Source organism: Drosophila ananassae, chromosome 2L, assembly GCF_017639315.1.
Source record: "Drosophila ananassae strain 14024-0371.13 chromosome 2L, ASM1763931v2, whole genome shotgun sequence".
Taxonomy (NCBI): domain Eukaryota; kingdom Metazoa; phylum Arthropoda; class Insecta; order Diptera; family Drosophilidae; genus Drosophila; species Drosophila ananassae.
The window spans coordinates 7,038,372-7,055,258 of record NC_057927.1 but is presented as its reverse complement, the minus strand read 5'-3'; the positions used below and the strand labels follow the sequence as shown (position 1 = coordinate 7,055,258).

General features: G+C 40.3%; 1 protein-coding gene across 9 annotated transcripts in view; it reads right to left on the bottom strand.

The window, feature by feature from the left end:
• LOC6500687 (cadherin-86C) overlaps positions 1 to 16,887 on the bottom strand; it is a 32,111-nt gene that overhangs the window by 6,444 nt on the left and 8,780 nt on the right. For all 9 annotated transcript variants that reach the window (XM_032453721.2, XM_014911189.3, XM_032453722.2 and 6 more), the window contains 6 exons: positions 8,140 to 8,882; positions 7,504 to 7,587; positions 7,321 to 7,446; positions 7,092 to 7,241; positions 6,916 to 7,030; positions 541 to 733 (listed from right to left, as the gene is read on the bottom strand). In XM_032453721.2, the coding sequence (XP_032309612.1) occupies positions 541 to 733; positions 6,916 to 7,030; positions 7,092 to 7,241; positions 7,321 to 7,446; positions 7,504 to 7,587; positions 8,140 to 8,882 (1,411 nt within the window). The remainder of the gene's footprint in view (positions 1 to 540; positions 734 to 6,915; positions 7,031 to 7,091; positions 7,242 to 7,320; positions 7,447 to 7,503; positions 7,588 to 8,139; positions 8,883 to 16,887) is intronic.

The window sequence follows — 16,887 nt, the reverse complement described above, 5'->3', positions numbered from 1 at the left end:
TTTGTCGGGAATTCGGCTGGGACTGGGACTGGGACTGGGACGAACTGGGAGAGTTCAAAGTTAGTAAAGCGCATAAATGGATGTTGCAGTCGCTGATTTCAGCAGAAGAGTTTATAGTCCTCGTCCAAGACGTCTCCCAAGTCCAAGTCCAAGACCAAAATCCAAAACCAAGTCCAAGTCGTCGTCTTGTCGCCGTCATCGTGCTAGCCTATGCCAAGAATTTTAGGACTTTATGCTAATGGACGCGGCTAAAATTTGTTGTTTGTGTTGGCTGTTGGCCGCAGCATCTTTGGTGTCTTTTTTGTTTTTGGTTTTCCTATTTGTTGTGTTTTTTTGGATGGGCAACATCACTCCTACTTCGCCAAATTGCAGATTGGCGGCCGAACGTCGTCGGGGGAACGCCCGAGGGTCCGACCATAGTGGTTAAGCAGGTTTGCCCTTGCCAGAATATTTGGCATGTCCCCCCGCCCAGCCTCACAAAAATAACAAAAAAAAAAAAAAAACCGAAGAAACGTCGATGGGAACCGGCCAGGTACTTACTGATCGTTCTCGAAGTACGGCGGCGAATTGGTGCGATCGGGCAGGAAGAACGCCAATTGGACCGTGGAGGCCAGTGCGGGCGGTTCGTCACGACCCACCTTAACCTCTTCCGCAATTACGGTGAGGAGCACCGGATCCCCCACATGCGTGATGAAGGCAATGTCCTCGAGGGGTCGCATGAGGAATATCTCACCTGTAAAGTAAAATAGGAGGTAATTAAAAAGGGGTCTTAAAATGTATTAAACATGGTCAAATAAAATTTTGTTTAAAATATCATAAAGTTTATATTTTATTTTTTCCTATCCAATCAACGCCTTTATAACAGACCCCTTAAAAAACCAAGTTATATACTTTTTTTACGACCAGGAAAAACATTTTCCACGATGCCCGTTGCACGTTGCAGAAAAAGCCAATTATGAAGGTCAACTATGGGAAATGCACTTCTTTCCTGGCAAGGTGATTTGCGTATGAATCAGGAAGAAAAACTCAATGCTCCAGGGCTCCATGTTGTAAAAGTTCAGATTCTGCCTGGGGAGGAAGAAAGAAAGAAGTGCCTTGTTTTTGCAGTTCACCGTCATCAGTAAACCTGATAAATGGTGCAGAAAGCTGGTAGTTCCCACGCCAAGTTCAGCTCACGTTGATTATGCTTTTTTGTTACCAATTTTTTATTGAACGATCTTTTCTTTTTTTCCGTTTAATGTTCTTCATGTACTTTTCCCCCGGTGGTCGGTCTGTCGGTCGGTCGGTCGGTGGCGTAATATGCAAAGATTCTAGAGGAAAAGTTTCCCACCCATAAACTATCATTGAGACAGACAAGGCCGAGAGCTACCGAATTAACCCGGTCCACTTGGTTGACTGGAAAATGCCACCCACAGAATTTGCATTGCTAAATAGATTGTGTCCAATTTAAAATGGTTATCCACTTTATTTTTAGTTTCTAAGCCGACATACCGTTAAGTAATTAACTTTTACATGACTCTTAAGTTGTTACCTAAAAATAGTCGTAAAATGCATATATATATTGAAATGTGGCCAGTGGGAATATTGACCAAAAGCGCTGGTTAATTGTTTTGCCCCGAAGGGATTCCAATTTGAAATTCATTTGAAAAAAGTCAGCAAACTGTGAATCTTTGGGGAGGGAAGGCCGTTCACCAAACTTCTTCCTAAAAAGGCATGGGCGGAGAGGAGCTGGGGGAGCTGGGAGAGAGAGGGTACTCATCCATCCAGCCTGGCCATTATGCTTGGCCCCACGAGCGGGAGGGAGTAGGGGGCGTCATCGCCAAAGTCATCAAAGTGCTACTGCCAAGCCAAAAAAAAAAAAAAAAAAAAAACAAAAAACGAGACGCGACTAGCACGAAACAAGGAAGTCTCTGTGCATTTGTGGCTGGAAAGGGTAGAGGAGGAGAGACAGGGGGCTTGGGCCAAATTGCGGCACAGAACTTGGCCGCAACGAACGGGTATTGCCGCTGCTGACGTCGGAGGAAGTCGGTTGGTTTGGCGAAGATGGTTGCTTCTATCTAACGAGTCTGACGACAAAGCGGGTTGCCGTGTTGCCTGCCTGCCTGCACCACAGACTGCACCACCACAACCTGCCCCAGTCTCCCGGTCCGCCCCCCACCTGTGTCCCCTTTGGTAGTTATGTTAATATCAGTTACCTGACGTTGTTCTCCAGCCATTCCCTCTTTCTCTCACATTTGCTGTTGTGGTTTCTGATTTTCGTCCAATTTATTTTGCCTGCCTTACTTGTGGTCAATATTTTTAAGTCTGCTAGCCGGGCTCAGACCATTTTTCTTGCTTCCTGCGACTTTACAGGAGATTTCAATATGCATCTGGCTATGGGAATCGCCGATGAACATCTCACAGCCCGCAGAAAACTAAAAATTTCCAACCATCCTATCTGGCCACTATCAGTGTGTGTCCCATGAAGATGTTATCTAATTTTATTGCACCAGACAATGGAGAGGGTACAATGGCAAAGTACTATGTAAACATTGCGAAAAGTGACCACAAACATTTTTACATTTTTCCACTGACCATGGAGAGAGGAGGTATTTCTCCAGGCTTACATTAATTTTAAGAATCTTTAAGACTCATTCTCAAATCCGCTATGTTTTGGAAGTCTAATGGCTTCAAAATGGTTTATTTTTTTACAGCACTATCGTAAAGCTTAATGTTTGATGGGTCCATCAAATACCTGTTTAATAAATCCCATATAATTTTTTTGGTAATTGGGTAATGAATTTTATGACAGCTATTTGCATTTTTATTAAAGTTTAAATAGAGCTTGGCTTCAAACCACCTGTCTTTTTAGTTATTTGCATAAAATATACGTTTATTTTATTGAATAATGAGAGCAATTTGAACAGCTTCTTTAAAATGGTTATTTTCTAATAAAAGCCAGCACTTTTCGTTAATTGAGATCATATAAAAAAACCTCTTGACGAGGTAAAGTACCGGTGACGAACCTGCATGCGAAACCCAAAATATCTGATATCAATTTTAGTGACGAAAATATGCTATATAGGTGTACAAAATTGCATATAAAAAATATTCTTGTTCGGCACGTGACTGATTTGTTTTTGTTTTTCTTGCACGTGCCGAACAAGAATATTTTTTATATGCAATTTTGTACACCTATATAGCATATTTTCGTCACTAAAATTGATATCAGATATTTTGGGTTTCGCATGCAGGTTCGTCACCGGTACTTTACCTCGTCAAGAGGTTTTTTTATATGATATCAGTTGTTTTTTTGTATATATTGATCTTCAATTATTTAAAACAGAACGCATAATATATAGAATATATGTATATGGAAGTAACCTCTGGACAGGCGATTCACATAGTTAGCAATATTTTAATTGTAAGGATAAACATCAAAACTCTTTTTTTCTTAACTCTATAGATTTTGACATTCAAGAAGGTGGAATAATTAAAAACCTTTCCAAAGACGTAAAGAATTTTTCGATAGCTTCAGTGGCTCTGAAGTTATACGTATTTTTAATTTACAAAGGTTTTGGAATTTGGTTAGTTTAAAAATTTTAATTAAAAATTTGCTCAAAAATGTATTTAAAATCCAAAATTGTTTCATAGTTGTGGGAAACCAAATTGTTTTAACAAATTAACAGATGAGAGGCCTATCCTTATGAGATTTCCACTATATAATAAATTATAAAAAAAAAACTAGAAAGGAAAGCTAACTTCAAGCGGAGCCGAATTTGATATACCCTTGCAGTTAAGCAGAAGCTTATATTATTATTATATATATCGGATCCTATAGAGTTGTCCGATCCTTATGAGAATTTCACCATCAACAAAATTTCTAATAAAAATATTGGAAACAGCCCCAAGCATCTTTAAAAATAGAATGGTTGTGCCATTTCCGATCTTTCAGTTATATGGCAGGTATAGGATATAGTTGGCCGATTCTTATGAAACATAGGATTAGATTGCCCAAAACGGAAACCATAGATAGTCCCATCCTATCCTAATAAAATTTTGCAAATCGGATAAGATTGTCCAAAATGCAATCTGTACTAAGTTCCATCCTTCTAACTTATAAAAAAAAACCAAGTTATGGCATATCCGATCAATCATATAATAAACATGTATTATATCTAAAATAAATGCGCAAAGATAAAAAATTAAAAAAAAACTGGAAATTTCGTTTTTCCAGTTTTTCTAGTTAAACCAATTGTTGAATGTAACAATTTATTTTGGGTGTGCGATATAAAATAATAAATATTAGAAAAGTATTGGCGGAGTTGGTTTGCCTGGTTTTTTTTTTAGCTTTTAATCCATGATTTGACCGAAACACGTAATTTAAGTAAATTTATATGCATTATACATATGCTCAGTGGGGGCATATGCATATAAAGCTTTCTACTCATAAAATTTTGCATTCTTCTTATTAACACATCAAAATTTGCCATCAAGCAACGAAGTTCGAGATTAGCCGAGTGGAGAGCGTTGTTGTTTCTAACACGGTAGGGCCTGAGTTCTAATCCTAGTTGAGGCAAAATGCTTATGTTTTTCTTTTTTTAAGCTCTTTTTTATTATACCCTTGCAGAGGGTATTATAATTTTGGTCAAAAGTGTGCAACGCAGTGAAGGAGACATCTCCGACCCTATAAAGTATATATATTCTTGATCAGGATCACCTCCTGAGTCGATATGAGCATGTCCGTCTGTCCGTCTGTCCGTCTGTCTGTCTGTCTGTCTGTCTGTCTGTTTCTACGCAAACTAGTCTCTCAGTTTTAAAGCTATCGAGTTGAAACTTTGCACACATCCTTCTTTCCTTTGCAGGCAGTACATAAATCGGAACGGCCGGGATCGGCCGTCTATATCCTATAGCTGTCGTATAACTGATTGATCGGAAATGCCATAACTTCGTTGTTTTTTAAGATAGAGGGTTGGGACTTTCCACACATGTTATGTTTGACCAACATATCTTATGTGCAAAATTTCATAAGGATCGGCCGACTATATCCTTTAGCTGTCATACAACGATCGGAATTGGAAAACTTTGGTGTTTTTTAAGTAAGAAAGATGGGACTTGGTACAGATTACTCTTTGGGCAAAATAATTCAATATGTTCAATGTTGGTCAAATATAACATGTGTGGAAAGTGCCAACCCTCTATCTTAAAAAACCCCAAAGTTATGGCATTTCCGATCAATCAGCTATATGGCAGCTATAGGATATAGTCGACCGATCCCGGCCGTTCCGACTTATATACTGCCTGCAAAGGAAAGAAGGGTGTGTGCAAAGTTTCAACTCGATAGCTTTAAAACTGAGAGACTAGTTTGCGTAGAAACCGACAGACAGACAGACAGACAGACAGACAGACAGACAGACAGACAGACAGACAGACAGACAGACAGACAGACAGACAGACAGACATGCTCATATCGACTCAGGAGGTGATCCTGATCAAGAATATATATACTTTATAGGGTCGGAAATGTCTCCTTCACTGCGTTGCACACTTTTGACCAAAATTATAATACCCTCTGCAAGGGTATAAAAATATAGAAAAACAGACCCACTGGCTTCATTTTGAAAAAACTGTAAAAATCGAATTTCTTGAATAACTTCTGAAAGAAATGTCGGACCGGGTCGGTTGAAGTACCAATCTTCTGAGTCTTCTCATTAAGACATGAGACACTGAAACACAAAGCAGAATTACAACAAAAGTTGCCATCAAGCAACACAGTTCTAGGTTAGTCGAGTGGAGAGCGTCGTGGTTCCTAACACAGAGGGCCTGGGTTCGAGTCCAAGTTGAGTCAATGTTTACGTTTTGCTTTTCAAGCCCTTTTTTATTTGGATTTTATTTTTTAATAAATAAACTAAAATCTGAAAAGATATACATACTCCATATTTTTTAGGGTATTGACCAAATATAAGCAGACTCCAAAAAGCAAAGATGCCAATCAAATACATACACATGTACATACATACATATAAGTAAATGCAAGCTTCACAAGAGGCTGGACAAAATGGGTAGCTGCACTTACAGGACTATATCTTGAGTTAACGGATTTTGCCAGATATAAGCGATATATCGAAAGTTGCGTCATCTCAAAAGCTATCTACACGTGCAATAAAAAATAAGGATCAGTCGAGTCAATTTTGAAAAATAATTTTTTTTCTAAAAAAAAAAGTTTATTTTCAGTGTATTTTTGTTTTTTTACTATATAGACGTTTGGTCTCAAAGAAAGTGAAATTGATATTTAAAAAACCATTTCAACGGTGTAAAGCTTTTTTTAATATCTTTCTTAATTATAAAGTTATGAATTTTTTCATTAACAAAGTTTTTTTAATTTTTTGACGTAAGCTAAAGGTATTTCAAAAAGTTGTAGAACAATAGTTGCTCATATGATAGTAACAAACATTTTCCAATTTTTTTCAGGATTTTTAAGATAAAAATAGTGCAAACAGACAAACCGACAAACCGACGCAAACTGGCTTCATTTTGAAGAAGAAGAAAAAATCGAATTTTTTGAATAACTTCTGAATGAAATGTCGGATCGGGTCGATTGAGGTACCAATCGACGCGTATTTAGCTCTAGAATGCGAATATATAAAAATATTCTATCTGGGGACTAAAATGTGTCCACCAGCCCCACTTTAGTGATAAAATTTTTTTTTACTTTCACCCTAATTTCTCCCAAACCAAATAACTTTTGGAATATGTTTCGACAAAAATTATCTAATTGAAACAATACCTTTCGATTGGTATATCATTCATTTAGATCGGTTGCCTACAGAAAATTTTTAATTCTTCGGCTATATATAGAGTTTCCTCGCGCACGCCTAGGCATGCAGGTCGTCACCTCGTGGACTTCCGTCCACAGTGATTTGTTTTATCACTTACCACTAGTCTCGTTAATATCAAAAAACGAAGTAAATGGATTGTTTTCCGAAACCAGACCATAGCGAACTTCTCGGGGATTTCCCTTGTCACCATCCTCGGCATGAACTTGCAATATCTGAGAATAGTTTAAATTTAATTAAATAATTTTAATTTTAAGAGGGATATAAATAACCTACCTTATCTCCTGGTAGTATGCCTGGTGGCAGTTTGGTTACTGGTGGGGCAGAAGTGAAAACCGGCGGCTGATCCTGAACATCCTGGACAATCACAACGATCTCCATGCCTGCTATATTGCGACTGTCCTGCCCAGGCTCGGCGTAGGCATCCTGCGGCAAGGATATGGAAAATTTATGATGTCTAATGGACTACTGATTCATCTGAAATCAGAATCAGATGATAACTCACATTGGCTAGTATCGTTAGATGGTACATGGCTTGCTTCTCAAAGTCTAATGGCCCCAGGAGGAAAACGGTGCCTTCTGTGGCCTCGGAAGATACGATTTTCTGTCTTATGGCAAACAGCGGAGAACCCTGTATATAATAAATCATCAGCTCAGCTCTGGCTGGGTTATAGGGGCATCCACTTACCCATAACTCGAGGTAGACTGGTTTCTGGAACAGCGGATTCTTGCGGGCAATTACATAATCCAATTCCGTGCCGCGTTTAGCATCCTTTGAAGATAAAAATGAGATTAGGGGGGATTATGGCCATGGCTAAGGATATTTTCGGTTTCGGTACTGGCTAGCTAAATTACACATTTGACCCTGTCTGAATCTGCTTGTAATTTTGCGCCATAACAATGATTATCGTGTACGAGGATCGCTTATGAAAAGCGTATGGCGAATCTTGCATTGGGAGACGTGCTTCTAATGGCTTATCTGATTACTGCTTCATTAAAGTGCCTACACTGGGGGAAATTTGTTCATAATTTTATAGGATGGAGTAATTTTGCACAAAATCAAAGAGATAATAAAGAATTTTTCAGGGTTCTGATTAGTTACAATTGAGTTGGCTTAGACTTTGTTGAAACCTTTCATCCTGACTACTAAATTATAAATAATAATGACAGAAGTTTCTAAAAAAAATCCTAAAAGAGCTCCTAATATTTTTCATGTGCATTGAAACCATCTTAGACTTTGGCCCTCTTCACGGGCGTTTCAGGTAATTGGTAATTGAAACGTTCTGATCGGCGGCACATGTGGCACATTGGAAAGCGTTCTCACCTCGGGTATCATTATGATTCCGGGCTTGTGGGGGAAGATGAGGTCGTGCGGCGTAGTGAAATTGGTGGCAGTAATTGAGCAGAGCTGCGTGGCCATTCCGCCCTTGGTGTCCTTCACAGAAACGGTGAAGTCATAGTACCTGCCCGGCTCCAATCGCCGCTGCAGCACGATGTTCGCCTGACAGACCGAATTGTACTTGGTGCATGGCAGGGACTCCACCTTGACCACGTTGGTGGAGGCACTGGCATCGCCCACGAACTCGAAGGTCAGCGGATAGTCGAACTCCTCGTCGGTGGCACGCAACCTGTAGATTACCGAATTGACCTGTGCGTCCGCCGGCACCAAGACCAGTCGCATTCGCGTGGTGGGATCGAACTTGGGGTCCACTCCGTGGACGTGATGTGGACACAGAATGCCAATTAGGAGGCTGATTGTCAGCAGCCGATAGGCGGTCATTGCGCCCAACCATGGTCCGATCGGACCCATCCGCGATGGCCATCCAAGCTGGTTCTGATGCTGCTGATGGCTATGGCTATGGTGATGGTGGTGGTGCTGGTGCTGGTGGTTCTGTAGGCGGTGGTGTGGGGAGTTGGCCGGGGCATAGTAGTAGCACTCCCTCTGCCCACTGGGCTCCTCCTGGGCCTCCGACATCCGATCAGCGGCGATCGGATCCGTTCCCAGGCGGCTAGGCGGGACATGTGATCGGTTCTTCTCCGGCTGACTGCTGCTATTGGAAGCCATTTCTGTAAAAGATCATAAGGTTTATGTTTTAGATTTTATGAAACACAGGAATATAACTATATAACTAATGTAAAATTGTCTATCTTCTGACGGTGTTTAAGTTGTATACCTTGTCTATAGTTTCCTTGATTTTGTGGAGCGATTCTCCACCAATCTGCATCGAAATCTTAAAAACTATTTTTCTATAGCAGTCCTAATAAACTTTTGAGCTATAATTATAAACTGTCTTCTGTCAACAGTGGCAACATCTATTTCTGATAACACGACACCTTTTTGATGATGTGTTATTAAATAATCGCATAAAATTGGACACAATAATGATGCTAATTAGCGAAGAGTCAATGAACTATGATGTTTTTATTAAAAATTTGCAAATTGTGGGCCCGCTGACAGAACGGACATCTTAATAGTCCAATTCAAAATATGAAAATATTAATGATAGGCCAAGATAGCCCCTAGATATTGACAGAATACTTGTTTCCAATAATCTCTATCAAAATTTTCAATAAACAATTTCACAAAATTGGTCCAAAAAAGAGAAGCCATCATTAAATACAATTTTGAGGCAATGCGTATCGAATGGATAGTGTTAATTTGGGGCTTTGTAGGTAATTCAATTAGGGGCTCCATTTAAACAAAACTACTTGTAATGCCGCATCATTGATCAATTAAATCAAATCGTGGCAGCTGATCTGAATCTACTCGAACAGATAGTCGAGGGGTTCACTAGAGAAATGAGAGTGGTTGTGCAATTCGGTGACCACAGCCCCAAAACCCAAAAACCAAAACTCGAAACTGAAAACTGAAAACCCAAAACCGAGCCGAATCATCGTTTGGACCAACTGCATAATTCAGGCCCAAAGTCGGGATCGGTTTGTCTAGGCCTGTTTACACACACATATTTATCATGGTATATATGCAAGTGTGAACTGTTAAAGTTTAAGGCATTTTGGCGTCCGGTAAGCCAGACTTTTTCGAGGCTGACCGACCGAGCAGTGGCCGGCCGTCTACTTTCATTTTCCGTTCGGGGCGGTTTGTGCAGCGCAGCGCTACGAAATCGAATTAGATTTCATAATTAATACTGCAGCACTTTCATTTTTCCTTAAGCCATATAGCCATGACCAACAGAAGAGACCAATTTGTACAACTTAACCACAGTGTTGAGAAAAGCAGGCGATTTCTGCTGCGATGTAGAGATGTGGTAGTGGATGTGGTAGTCGCTTTTGATAAATAAATGCAATTAAGAGATCTACGAATGCTTATTTGTCGCACACCCCGCTCTGTTTTTGGCACCAAAACAGCAGGCCAACTCACTGGAGTTGTAATATTATTAATTACAAAATAGTTTCGGCTTTATGCAATCTAGCTTTTCACAAGCGATTAAGACCAGTTGGTCAATGTTTTTCCGGCGTACAAGCCAAGTGGGGTAGGTACTTTAAAGTTTATGTCGGAACGAAATGAGTAAGTGAGCCAAAAAGTCAAAAAAGTCGAAAAGAGCTGAAAGCGGTTTGGCACTATGTTGAAATGGGCATAAATTATGAACTTAACACTTAAAAAGGTTATGCCAAATGAAGATGGATCTCCTGTCCGAGTTACTTTCGTTTCCCTCGGGCGCCGAGACCGTACAATTTTAGATCCTGGTCGACAGATACATAGGTGATCTCTATGACCTTTCCGTCTAATTTTGGTTAAATGTGTGGAGCGAATTAAAAAGGTTTCAAGATGGCTTATCTGGCTTAATTGTCAGCTTAAATTTGTCTAGTTGTTAAATAATTATGACTAAATAATTGTGTAATAGATGTGAACTTGGCTTTATCATAATTATTATTAAAGTAGCTTCCCACTTCAAAGCCCTACCCACAAATAACTATTACTTTTGTTACCATATTGATGATATTTGGTTTGAAAGTAAAAGAAATGAAAGATCATCTTTGGTAAACCGCAGATCATATAACAAGACTTTGATGACCTTTATGTAATATAGAGCTCCATTAAAAACCCCTCAAAAGTCGATTCATTTGTTTCAAAGAGAAAGATGAGTAAGAATCATTATGTGACAGGTAGTAGTGCCTTCACCTGACAGGTACCACTCACAGAATACATGAGTATGTGCTTCTCGGCCTAAAGAATACCTTGTATAGACAATAATTGGGCTATGGTCTTGACTGAAAGTCTGCTCTCCAGTCATCATATCGGTCATCAACTTGGTAACGCGGTCATCCGAGCGGTCACGTCGTCTTCGCTGTCTAAACGCGAAAAAATTTTATTACGTTTAATCATGTGCGACAATTACAAGCGGTACTTTAGACCCGAGAGCGGCACATTATTCTTACAAAACGTATCGCAGTTATTTCTGGTCTACTTGTTCTCCTCGTCTTTTCTACTTTTTTCTGTAAAACGTTCAAACAATTCCAACTATCTCTTAAAACTTGTTATTCTAATGAAAATTCCATAAAGCAAAGGGTATGTGGATTTTCTTTTCTTTTTCCTCACATACAAACACATTGTTGAGTGATGGCTGCAATCACTATTAAAGGAAATAAAGAAATAGATCGAGACGGCTTTCGTTTTCTTAGCCCAAATTGCTGAAATTGGTAAGTACACACAGCGTGAAAGATGATAAGACCCTGACCGTAACGCTGACATAAATGACAATGGACATTAAACGGTGTTGAAATGACAGTGTAGACTTTTTTGCACTTCCAATCAGAAGAGTGCTCACCGTCGAGCGTCGAGCAAATTGAGGGTCTCGGACAGCGGGACACACGGACAATCCGACATTCAGTGGCAATCTTGGCTCAAAGAACCCAGAGCCTTTTTCTTGCCTGATTGCAGGAAAATCATACAGTCCAGTCCAGCTACCAGCCATCAGACAGTAGCCAAAGCCAAAGCCGAGGCGAATCATTGACCAAATCCTGGGGACCATTTGCTGGCCGCATTTGTTGGCCGCATTTGCTGGCCCTTAGCGTTCACGTGTGTGCTCCACGTAATTACAAAACTGGCCAGGAGACAGCAGTGGTAACAACAAAAGAAACACTTGAAAAAACAGGGCTTTTAAGACAGACTCTAAATTATCTTTTGGTCTTTGAACTTTACTCCTAAAATAATAATTTTCATAGTCTCTTAATATAGTTTTTAATTTAATAGAAATATAATAGGCGCCTAATTTTATAATAAAAGCTCTGCTATCCAATTTGTTGTAATTTTAAATTCATAAAAAATAATTGGTTTTTAAATATATCCATAGTTGAAGATACATTTTCAGGTGAAACTTTATGGCCTGAACAAAAAAAGTCTGAAGGTCTTGGGACAAACTGCTCTTATTTTTCTAAATATTTGCACAAGCCCTGCAGACATAATCCAATTTTAAAAGTCACTGCAAAAGGATGTGGGTTACCATAAATTTTTGGTAAGTGCAGCGTCTCCTTCTGGCCAAAACCGAGCCGAACCGAAGCGAGTCTGTTTAAATTGCGAGCTCAGACTTATTTTTTTTTTTTCAGCTCGGCAGTGAGCTATTGGCAATCCGGTTTTTGGCCCGTCTGCTGTTCGTGCTAGCTGTATTTGCCAATTTCCAGTTTGTGCAGCTGCATCTAAGTGGCATCGTCGAGTCCTTAGCCGCTGGAGCGGCCAGAGCTCGACAGCCATACAACCATACTGCCACAAGCTCAAGCCAATGACCAGTTATGTCAGCCGGATCCCAGGCAGCCAAGATCGGAGGCGAGGCTTTAACTCTGGATCTGGCTTTGGCCACCCGACACCCTCGCTTTTGGTCGCCAGCGTGTTGCAATATTTTCTGGCTGCCCGCATTTGGCTTAGAAAGGCTGACTGCTGACTGCCGTCTGTCGTCTCTGGCCGTTTTGGCCACATAATGAATCTGTGTGCATATAGGCTATAGGCTGGCAAAATAAATGTACGACCGATAATGCATTCATTTGCAAGCGCCAGGCCCAGTTTAAAGTCCCCAAAAACCGAACAACCAAACAACCGAAAACCCGAATCCTGTTCCCGTTCCCGCGATTTGGGGTCTCCGGATTGCGCAACAATTGTAACACATATACATCCAATATTTTAGTGCCATTTGACCGAATTTCTCTCGAATACACACACATATACGAGATGCTGGATGCTGGATCTGAATTTAAAAAAAAGTGGCGCGGAGCAGTCAGACAGCCTGCCTGGCCAGCTACTGGCAATGAATGTGGCCAACGCCTCGATGTCTTTTAGCCATTTACTATTGCTATTTCTCAGCCGGCTATATATAGGATTAAACAATCGCTCACATAACGCCGAGCATTCCGGCAAGACAACATTTCTTTGGCGGAAAAGAGTATATGAGTCAATTGAATTTATTGCCACCCAAAATGGCTTAATTTCATCCACTCAGAAGTGTTTTTATAAAATGAGGTAAACACCTAGGCTTCTACTTCCTGTATTGTGACCTATATAGTTTTTATTCAATGTTAGTGGGTGTTTATAGGTTGGAATTAATGGTCGTTCAAGGAAATTATCGTTAAAACTGGCCCTACCCCTTTAAATTTACAATTTAAAATTAAAAATATATTTGCTGTCCAAGCCTCAGAAAAAATATTGTAAGTAAGACATCATTTGAAATTGATTTAACACCTTGTAGCCCAGCCTTAAGTCATAAAAAGATTTTAAACCATACTTATTTCTACACTATAACCATGAAAAACAAATAAAAATATGGAAAAATCATTTTTGGTGCCAGATGAGTAAAATTACCCTTATTTTTAGTTGGTAATTGTAGGCTCTAAGTTTATAGTTTGTCGTAAAAATAAATTCTTTTTCGGCCATAACACTCGGTACTTGAAAATGTGTAACTATAAGTCTTACACCGTTTCGGACACCGCAGCTGGTGTGTGGCAAGTGAAGGGTATGTCAACTTCGACCCGCCACTAATGATCAATGTTGTTTTGGGCCAAGTCTGTGGTCTAGTCCCTGGTCTAGTCTGCGGTCTATGGTCTATGCTCTATGGCTTATTCCGATTCCCATTCCACTTCGGGCGCGCCACAGCTCGTGAGTTCACTCTGGAGCAAAACAAGATTTTGGGCGTTGTTCAATTTTTTGGGCTGGCTTGGCTCTTGCCTCTTGCCTCTTGCCGCTTGCCTCCTGCCACATGGCTCCGGTTCAAAATGCAACTTTAACTTAACTCCGACTGCCAAGCACGCAGCTTCGTGAGCTGTGCACTTTTTGCCTCCTTATTTTATTTTTTTTTTAAGTTTTTAGTTCGCATTCGAATTCGGGCTGGGCTGCTGCTACTGCCGCCGCAACTGCTGCAACTGCATCTAAAACTGGCTGACTGCGCTGTGGCTGCACACAAGTAGAATGAAAATTTGTGTTGCAAATAAAGTTGAACCTGATGGCAAACTAATCTGCTTCACGACAATAGAGCTTGCAGCCAGACAGCAGGCAGCAACAAACTGTTGCACTTTGAATAAATGTGATACACAAAAAATGAAATAAATGTAAATCATATTTTCTACTTAGGACATTGAAAATATTCAGATAAAATATTTCAGGATATTTCATTCCACTTAATCTTTTTATCATTTCTTGTATTGCTTCTTCTATAAGTTAAAGTAACATTTTTTCAACGATTTTTAAAGGCACACCTTGGTAATATTAGGCGTTAAGCAATGTGAAGTTTGTTATTTATAAATAGATAAATTCTATTATGGAAAGTAACTATTCAAAAAAAAGAAATCAAAAATTCTGATCTGACCTATTTTTCTGTTAAGGGCCCTTAAGAATCCCTTTCATTTAGTATCTCTAAGACCCCTAGATTTTTTTTCAGTATCTTAGCCAGCAGACGGCCAAGTCAGCTAGCGGCACAGACTCGTAATCAACGTTTATTTCGTGGTTCGTTCGTGTCCCCCATGCGACCGTCGACCGTCCTTCACCAAGCTAGAAGCCCCGTCTATCCTTTCCTGTTTTGACTCCAGCAGCAGGAGGAGGAGAAGGACAGGGAGGGGGAGCCAAAGAGGGCGGGGCTAGGATCGGGGTTTGGAGCTGGGTTTAAGGCTGGAACTGTGACTGGGACGGCTGCGGCGATGGCGATGGCGACTGGGCCCCTGGCCGTTCCTTTCCGTCTTTGGGGTTTTTGTCTGACTGTCAGCTCGTCAGCATACAAAGGCACAAACATACATACATATGTATATTTATTCATGTCTTTGGAGTAGATTTTTGCAGTGTACGTGTACATATCTGCATCTATAAAGTTTTTATTGCCGCAGCTGCGGGCGTGTTTCTGGGTGCGCCTCGCTGGGTAAAATAAATACGCATAAAGTCCAAAGTAGCCAGGCGAAATGGAAACAACAGGGATAACTGCGAGCTGCGACTGCATGTCGGAAAACTACAGCATTTTTTAATATATTATTCGTGCATTTTAATTGTGGCCCATAAAGTGCTCTGGAAATATGATTATTCAATTTACATAGCCATAGGGATACCTGGCGCGGCTTGCGTAGCCAGACTTGGCGTAATCCTGCCCAGATTTATAAGCCATAAAACATTTTACCAAACCATCTTAGCATCATTGGAATTTCTGGTCAACTTTCAGCCATCTATTGCCTGTAATAATCTACTGTGCCGCCAACTTAAGCCATAATTATAAAGCAATTAAAAATATGTAAAGCAAATTTGCTGTAGTTTTTTATTGCCACTGAAGGCCGTTGGTTTTGATTTTTATGGAGAGACTGGTTCCTCTTATCTCTAATCTCTATTGATTGCGTTATCTTACGGGTTTTGAAAAGAATTTTCCAAGGCTTGGAAATTGCCAAGCCAATTATTAAAGTAAATATGAAATAAGTTCGGTTTGAGACTTGCAAACTGCCTTTTTCTGACTTCCAACATTTCACACTTTGTTCGGTTGGTTTTTTCCTTTCCCTGGGCTTAGTTATGGATGACTAAAGCATTTCTTCAACTATGACCGTTTCTCCACTTTTTTTCTAATTACCATCGAAGCCGACTGTGATATTTTTCCTTTCATCTCAACAATTCCAAGCAGTTGACTGACAACGTGTTTTTTTCTCCCTTTGTTTCTATTATTTTCCTATAATTAACAACGCACAGCGACCTAGACTTGCCTTAAACTGCAGACAGTGCACTAAGAAAAATATATGTGTCTTTTAACAACAAAATTTAAAAACTAAAGATATTTTCTGATAGAATCGAGTCCCTATTCAAGTTTCTACAAGTCCCTATACCCTTATATTATATAAGAAACAGATTTTATTGAGACGGAAAACAATGTATAGGGACTTGTAGAAACTTGTATAAAGAAGAATTGGGAGTTAATTAAATACCACTTTTTTCTCTGTGCATCCTTTTGGCCTGCAGTTCACAGTCCATTGTAAATGAAGAGTACAAACAATGTTTTTGAATGCGCTGCTGGGACTCGAGACTCGGGAATCGAATTCAGATTCAAATTGAACAACCACTTCGGGGGCTGGACCCTAGACTATTCGATTAGTTGGGGTGCCAACGCCAACGCCGTAGGTTTTAGTATTTAGCCGCGGTACCAGCTCCCAGCTCTCAACTCCCATAGCCATCACCACCGTCTGATAAATATTGAGAAACCCCCAGATCTACACCGTCATCGCCCGCGCCTTCTTCAATCCGGAGTACGGAGTTCGTCTCGCCTGTCGGCTCTTGGTTTTCTTTTTTTTATCCGTCATGCTGCTGCTTTGTTTTCAGGGTGGTTAGGAGGGTAAGGGGAGACTGAGATCCTAGGCAAACGCAGTGAAAATAAACTAAAAAATAAAAAAATAAAAATGTAAATAAAAGACTCCAATGAATGCAATAACAGCAATCGCGGCGAACAGCGTCATAAAATGGTGCGTGGGATTGACAGCGAAGACAGATACAGCCGAAGAGATGGCTTCGGAGTCGGAGCATGAAGCTGCAAGCTTAGAGCCCAACGAAGAGCTGGAGCCTCCATTCCAGGGCCCGGGATATGGTGCCCCAGGCTCGCCGATTGGCCGGCAG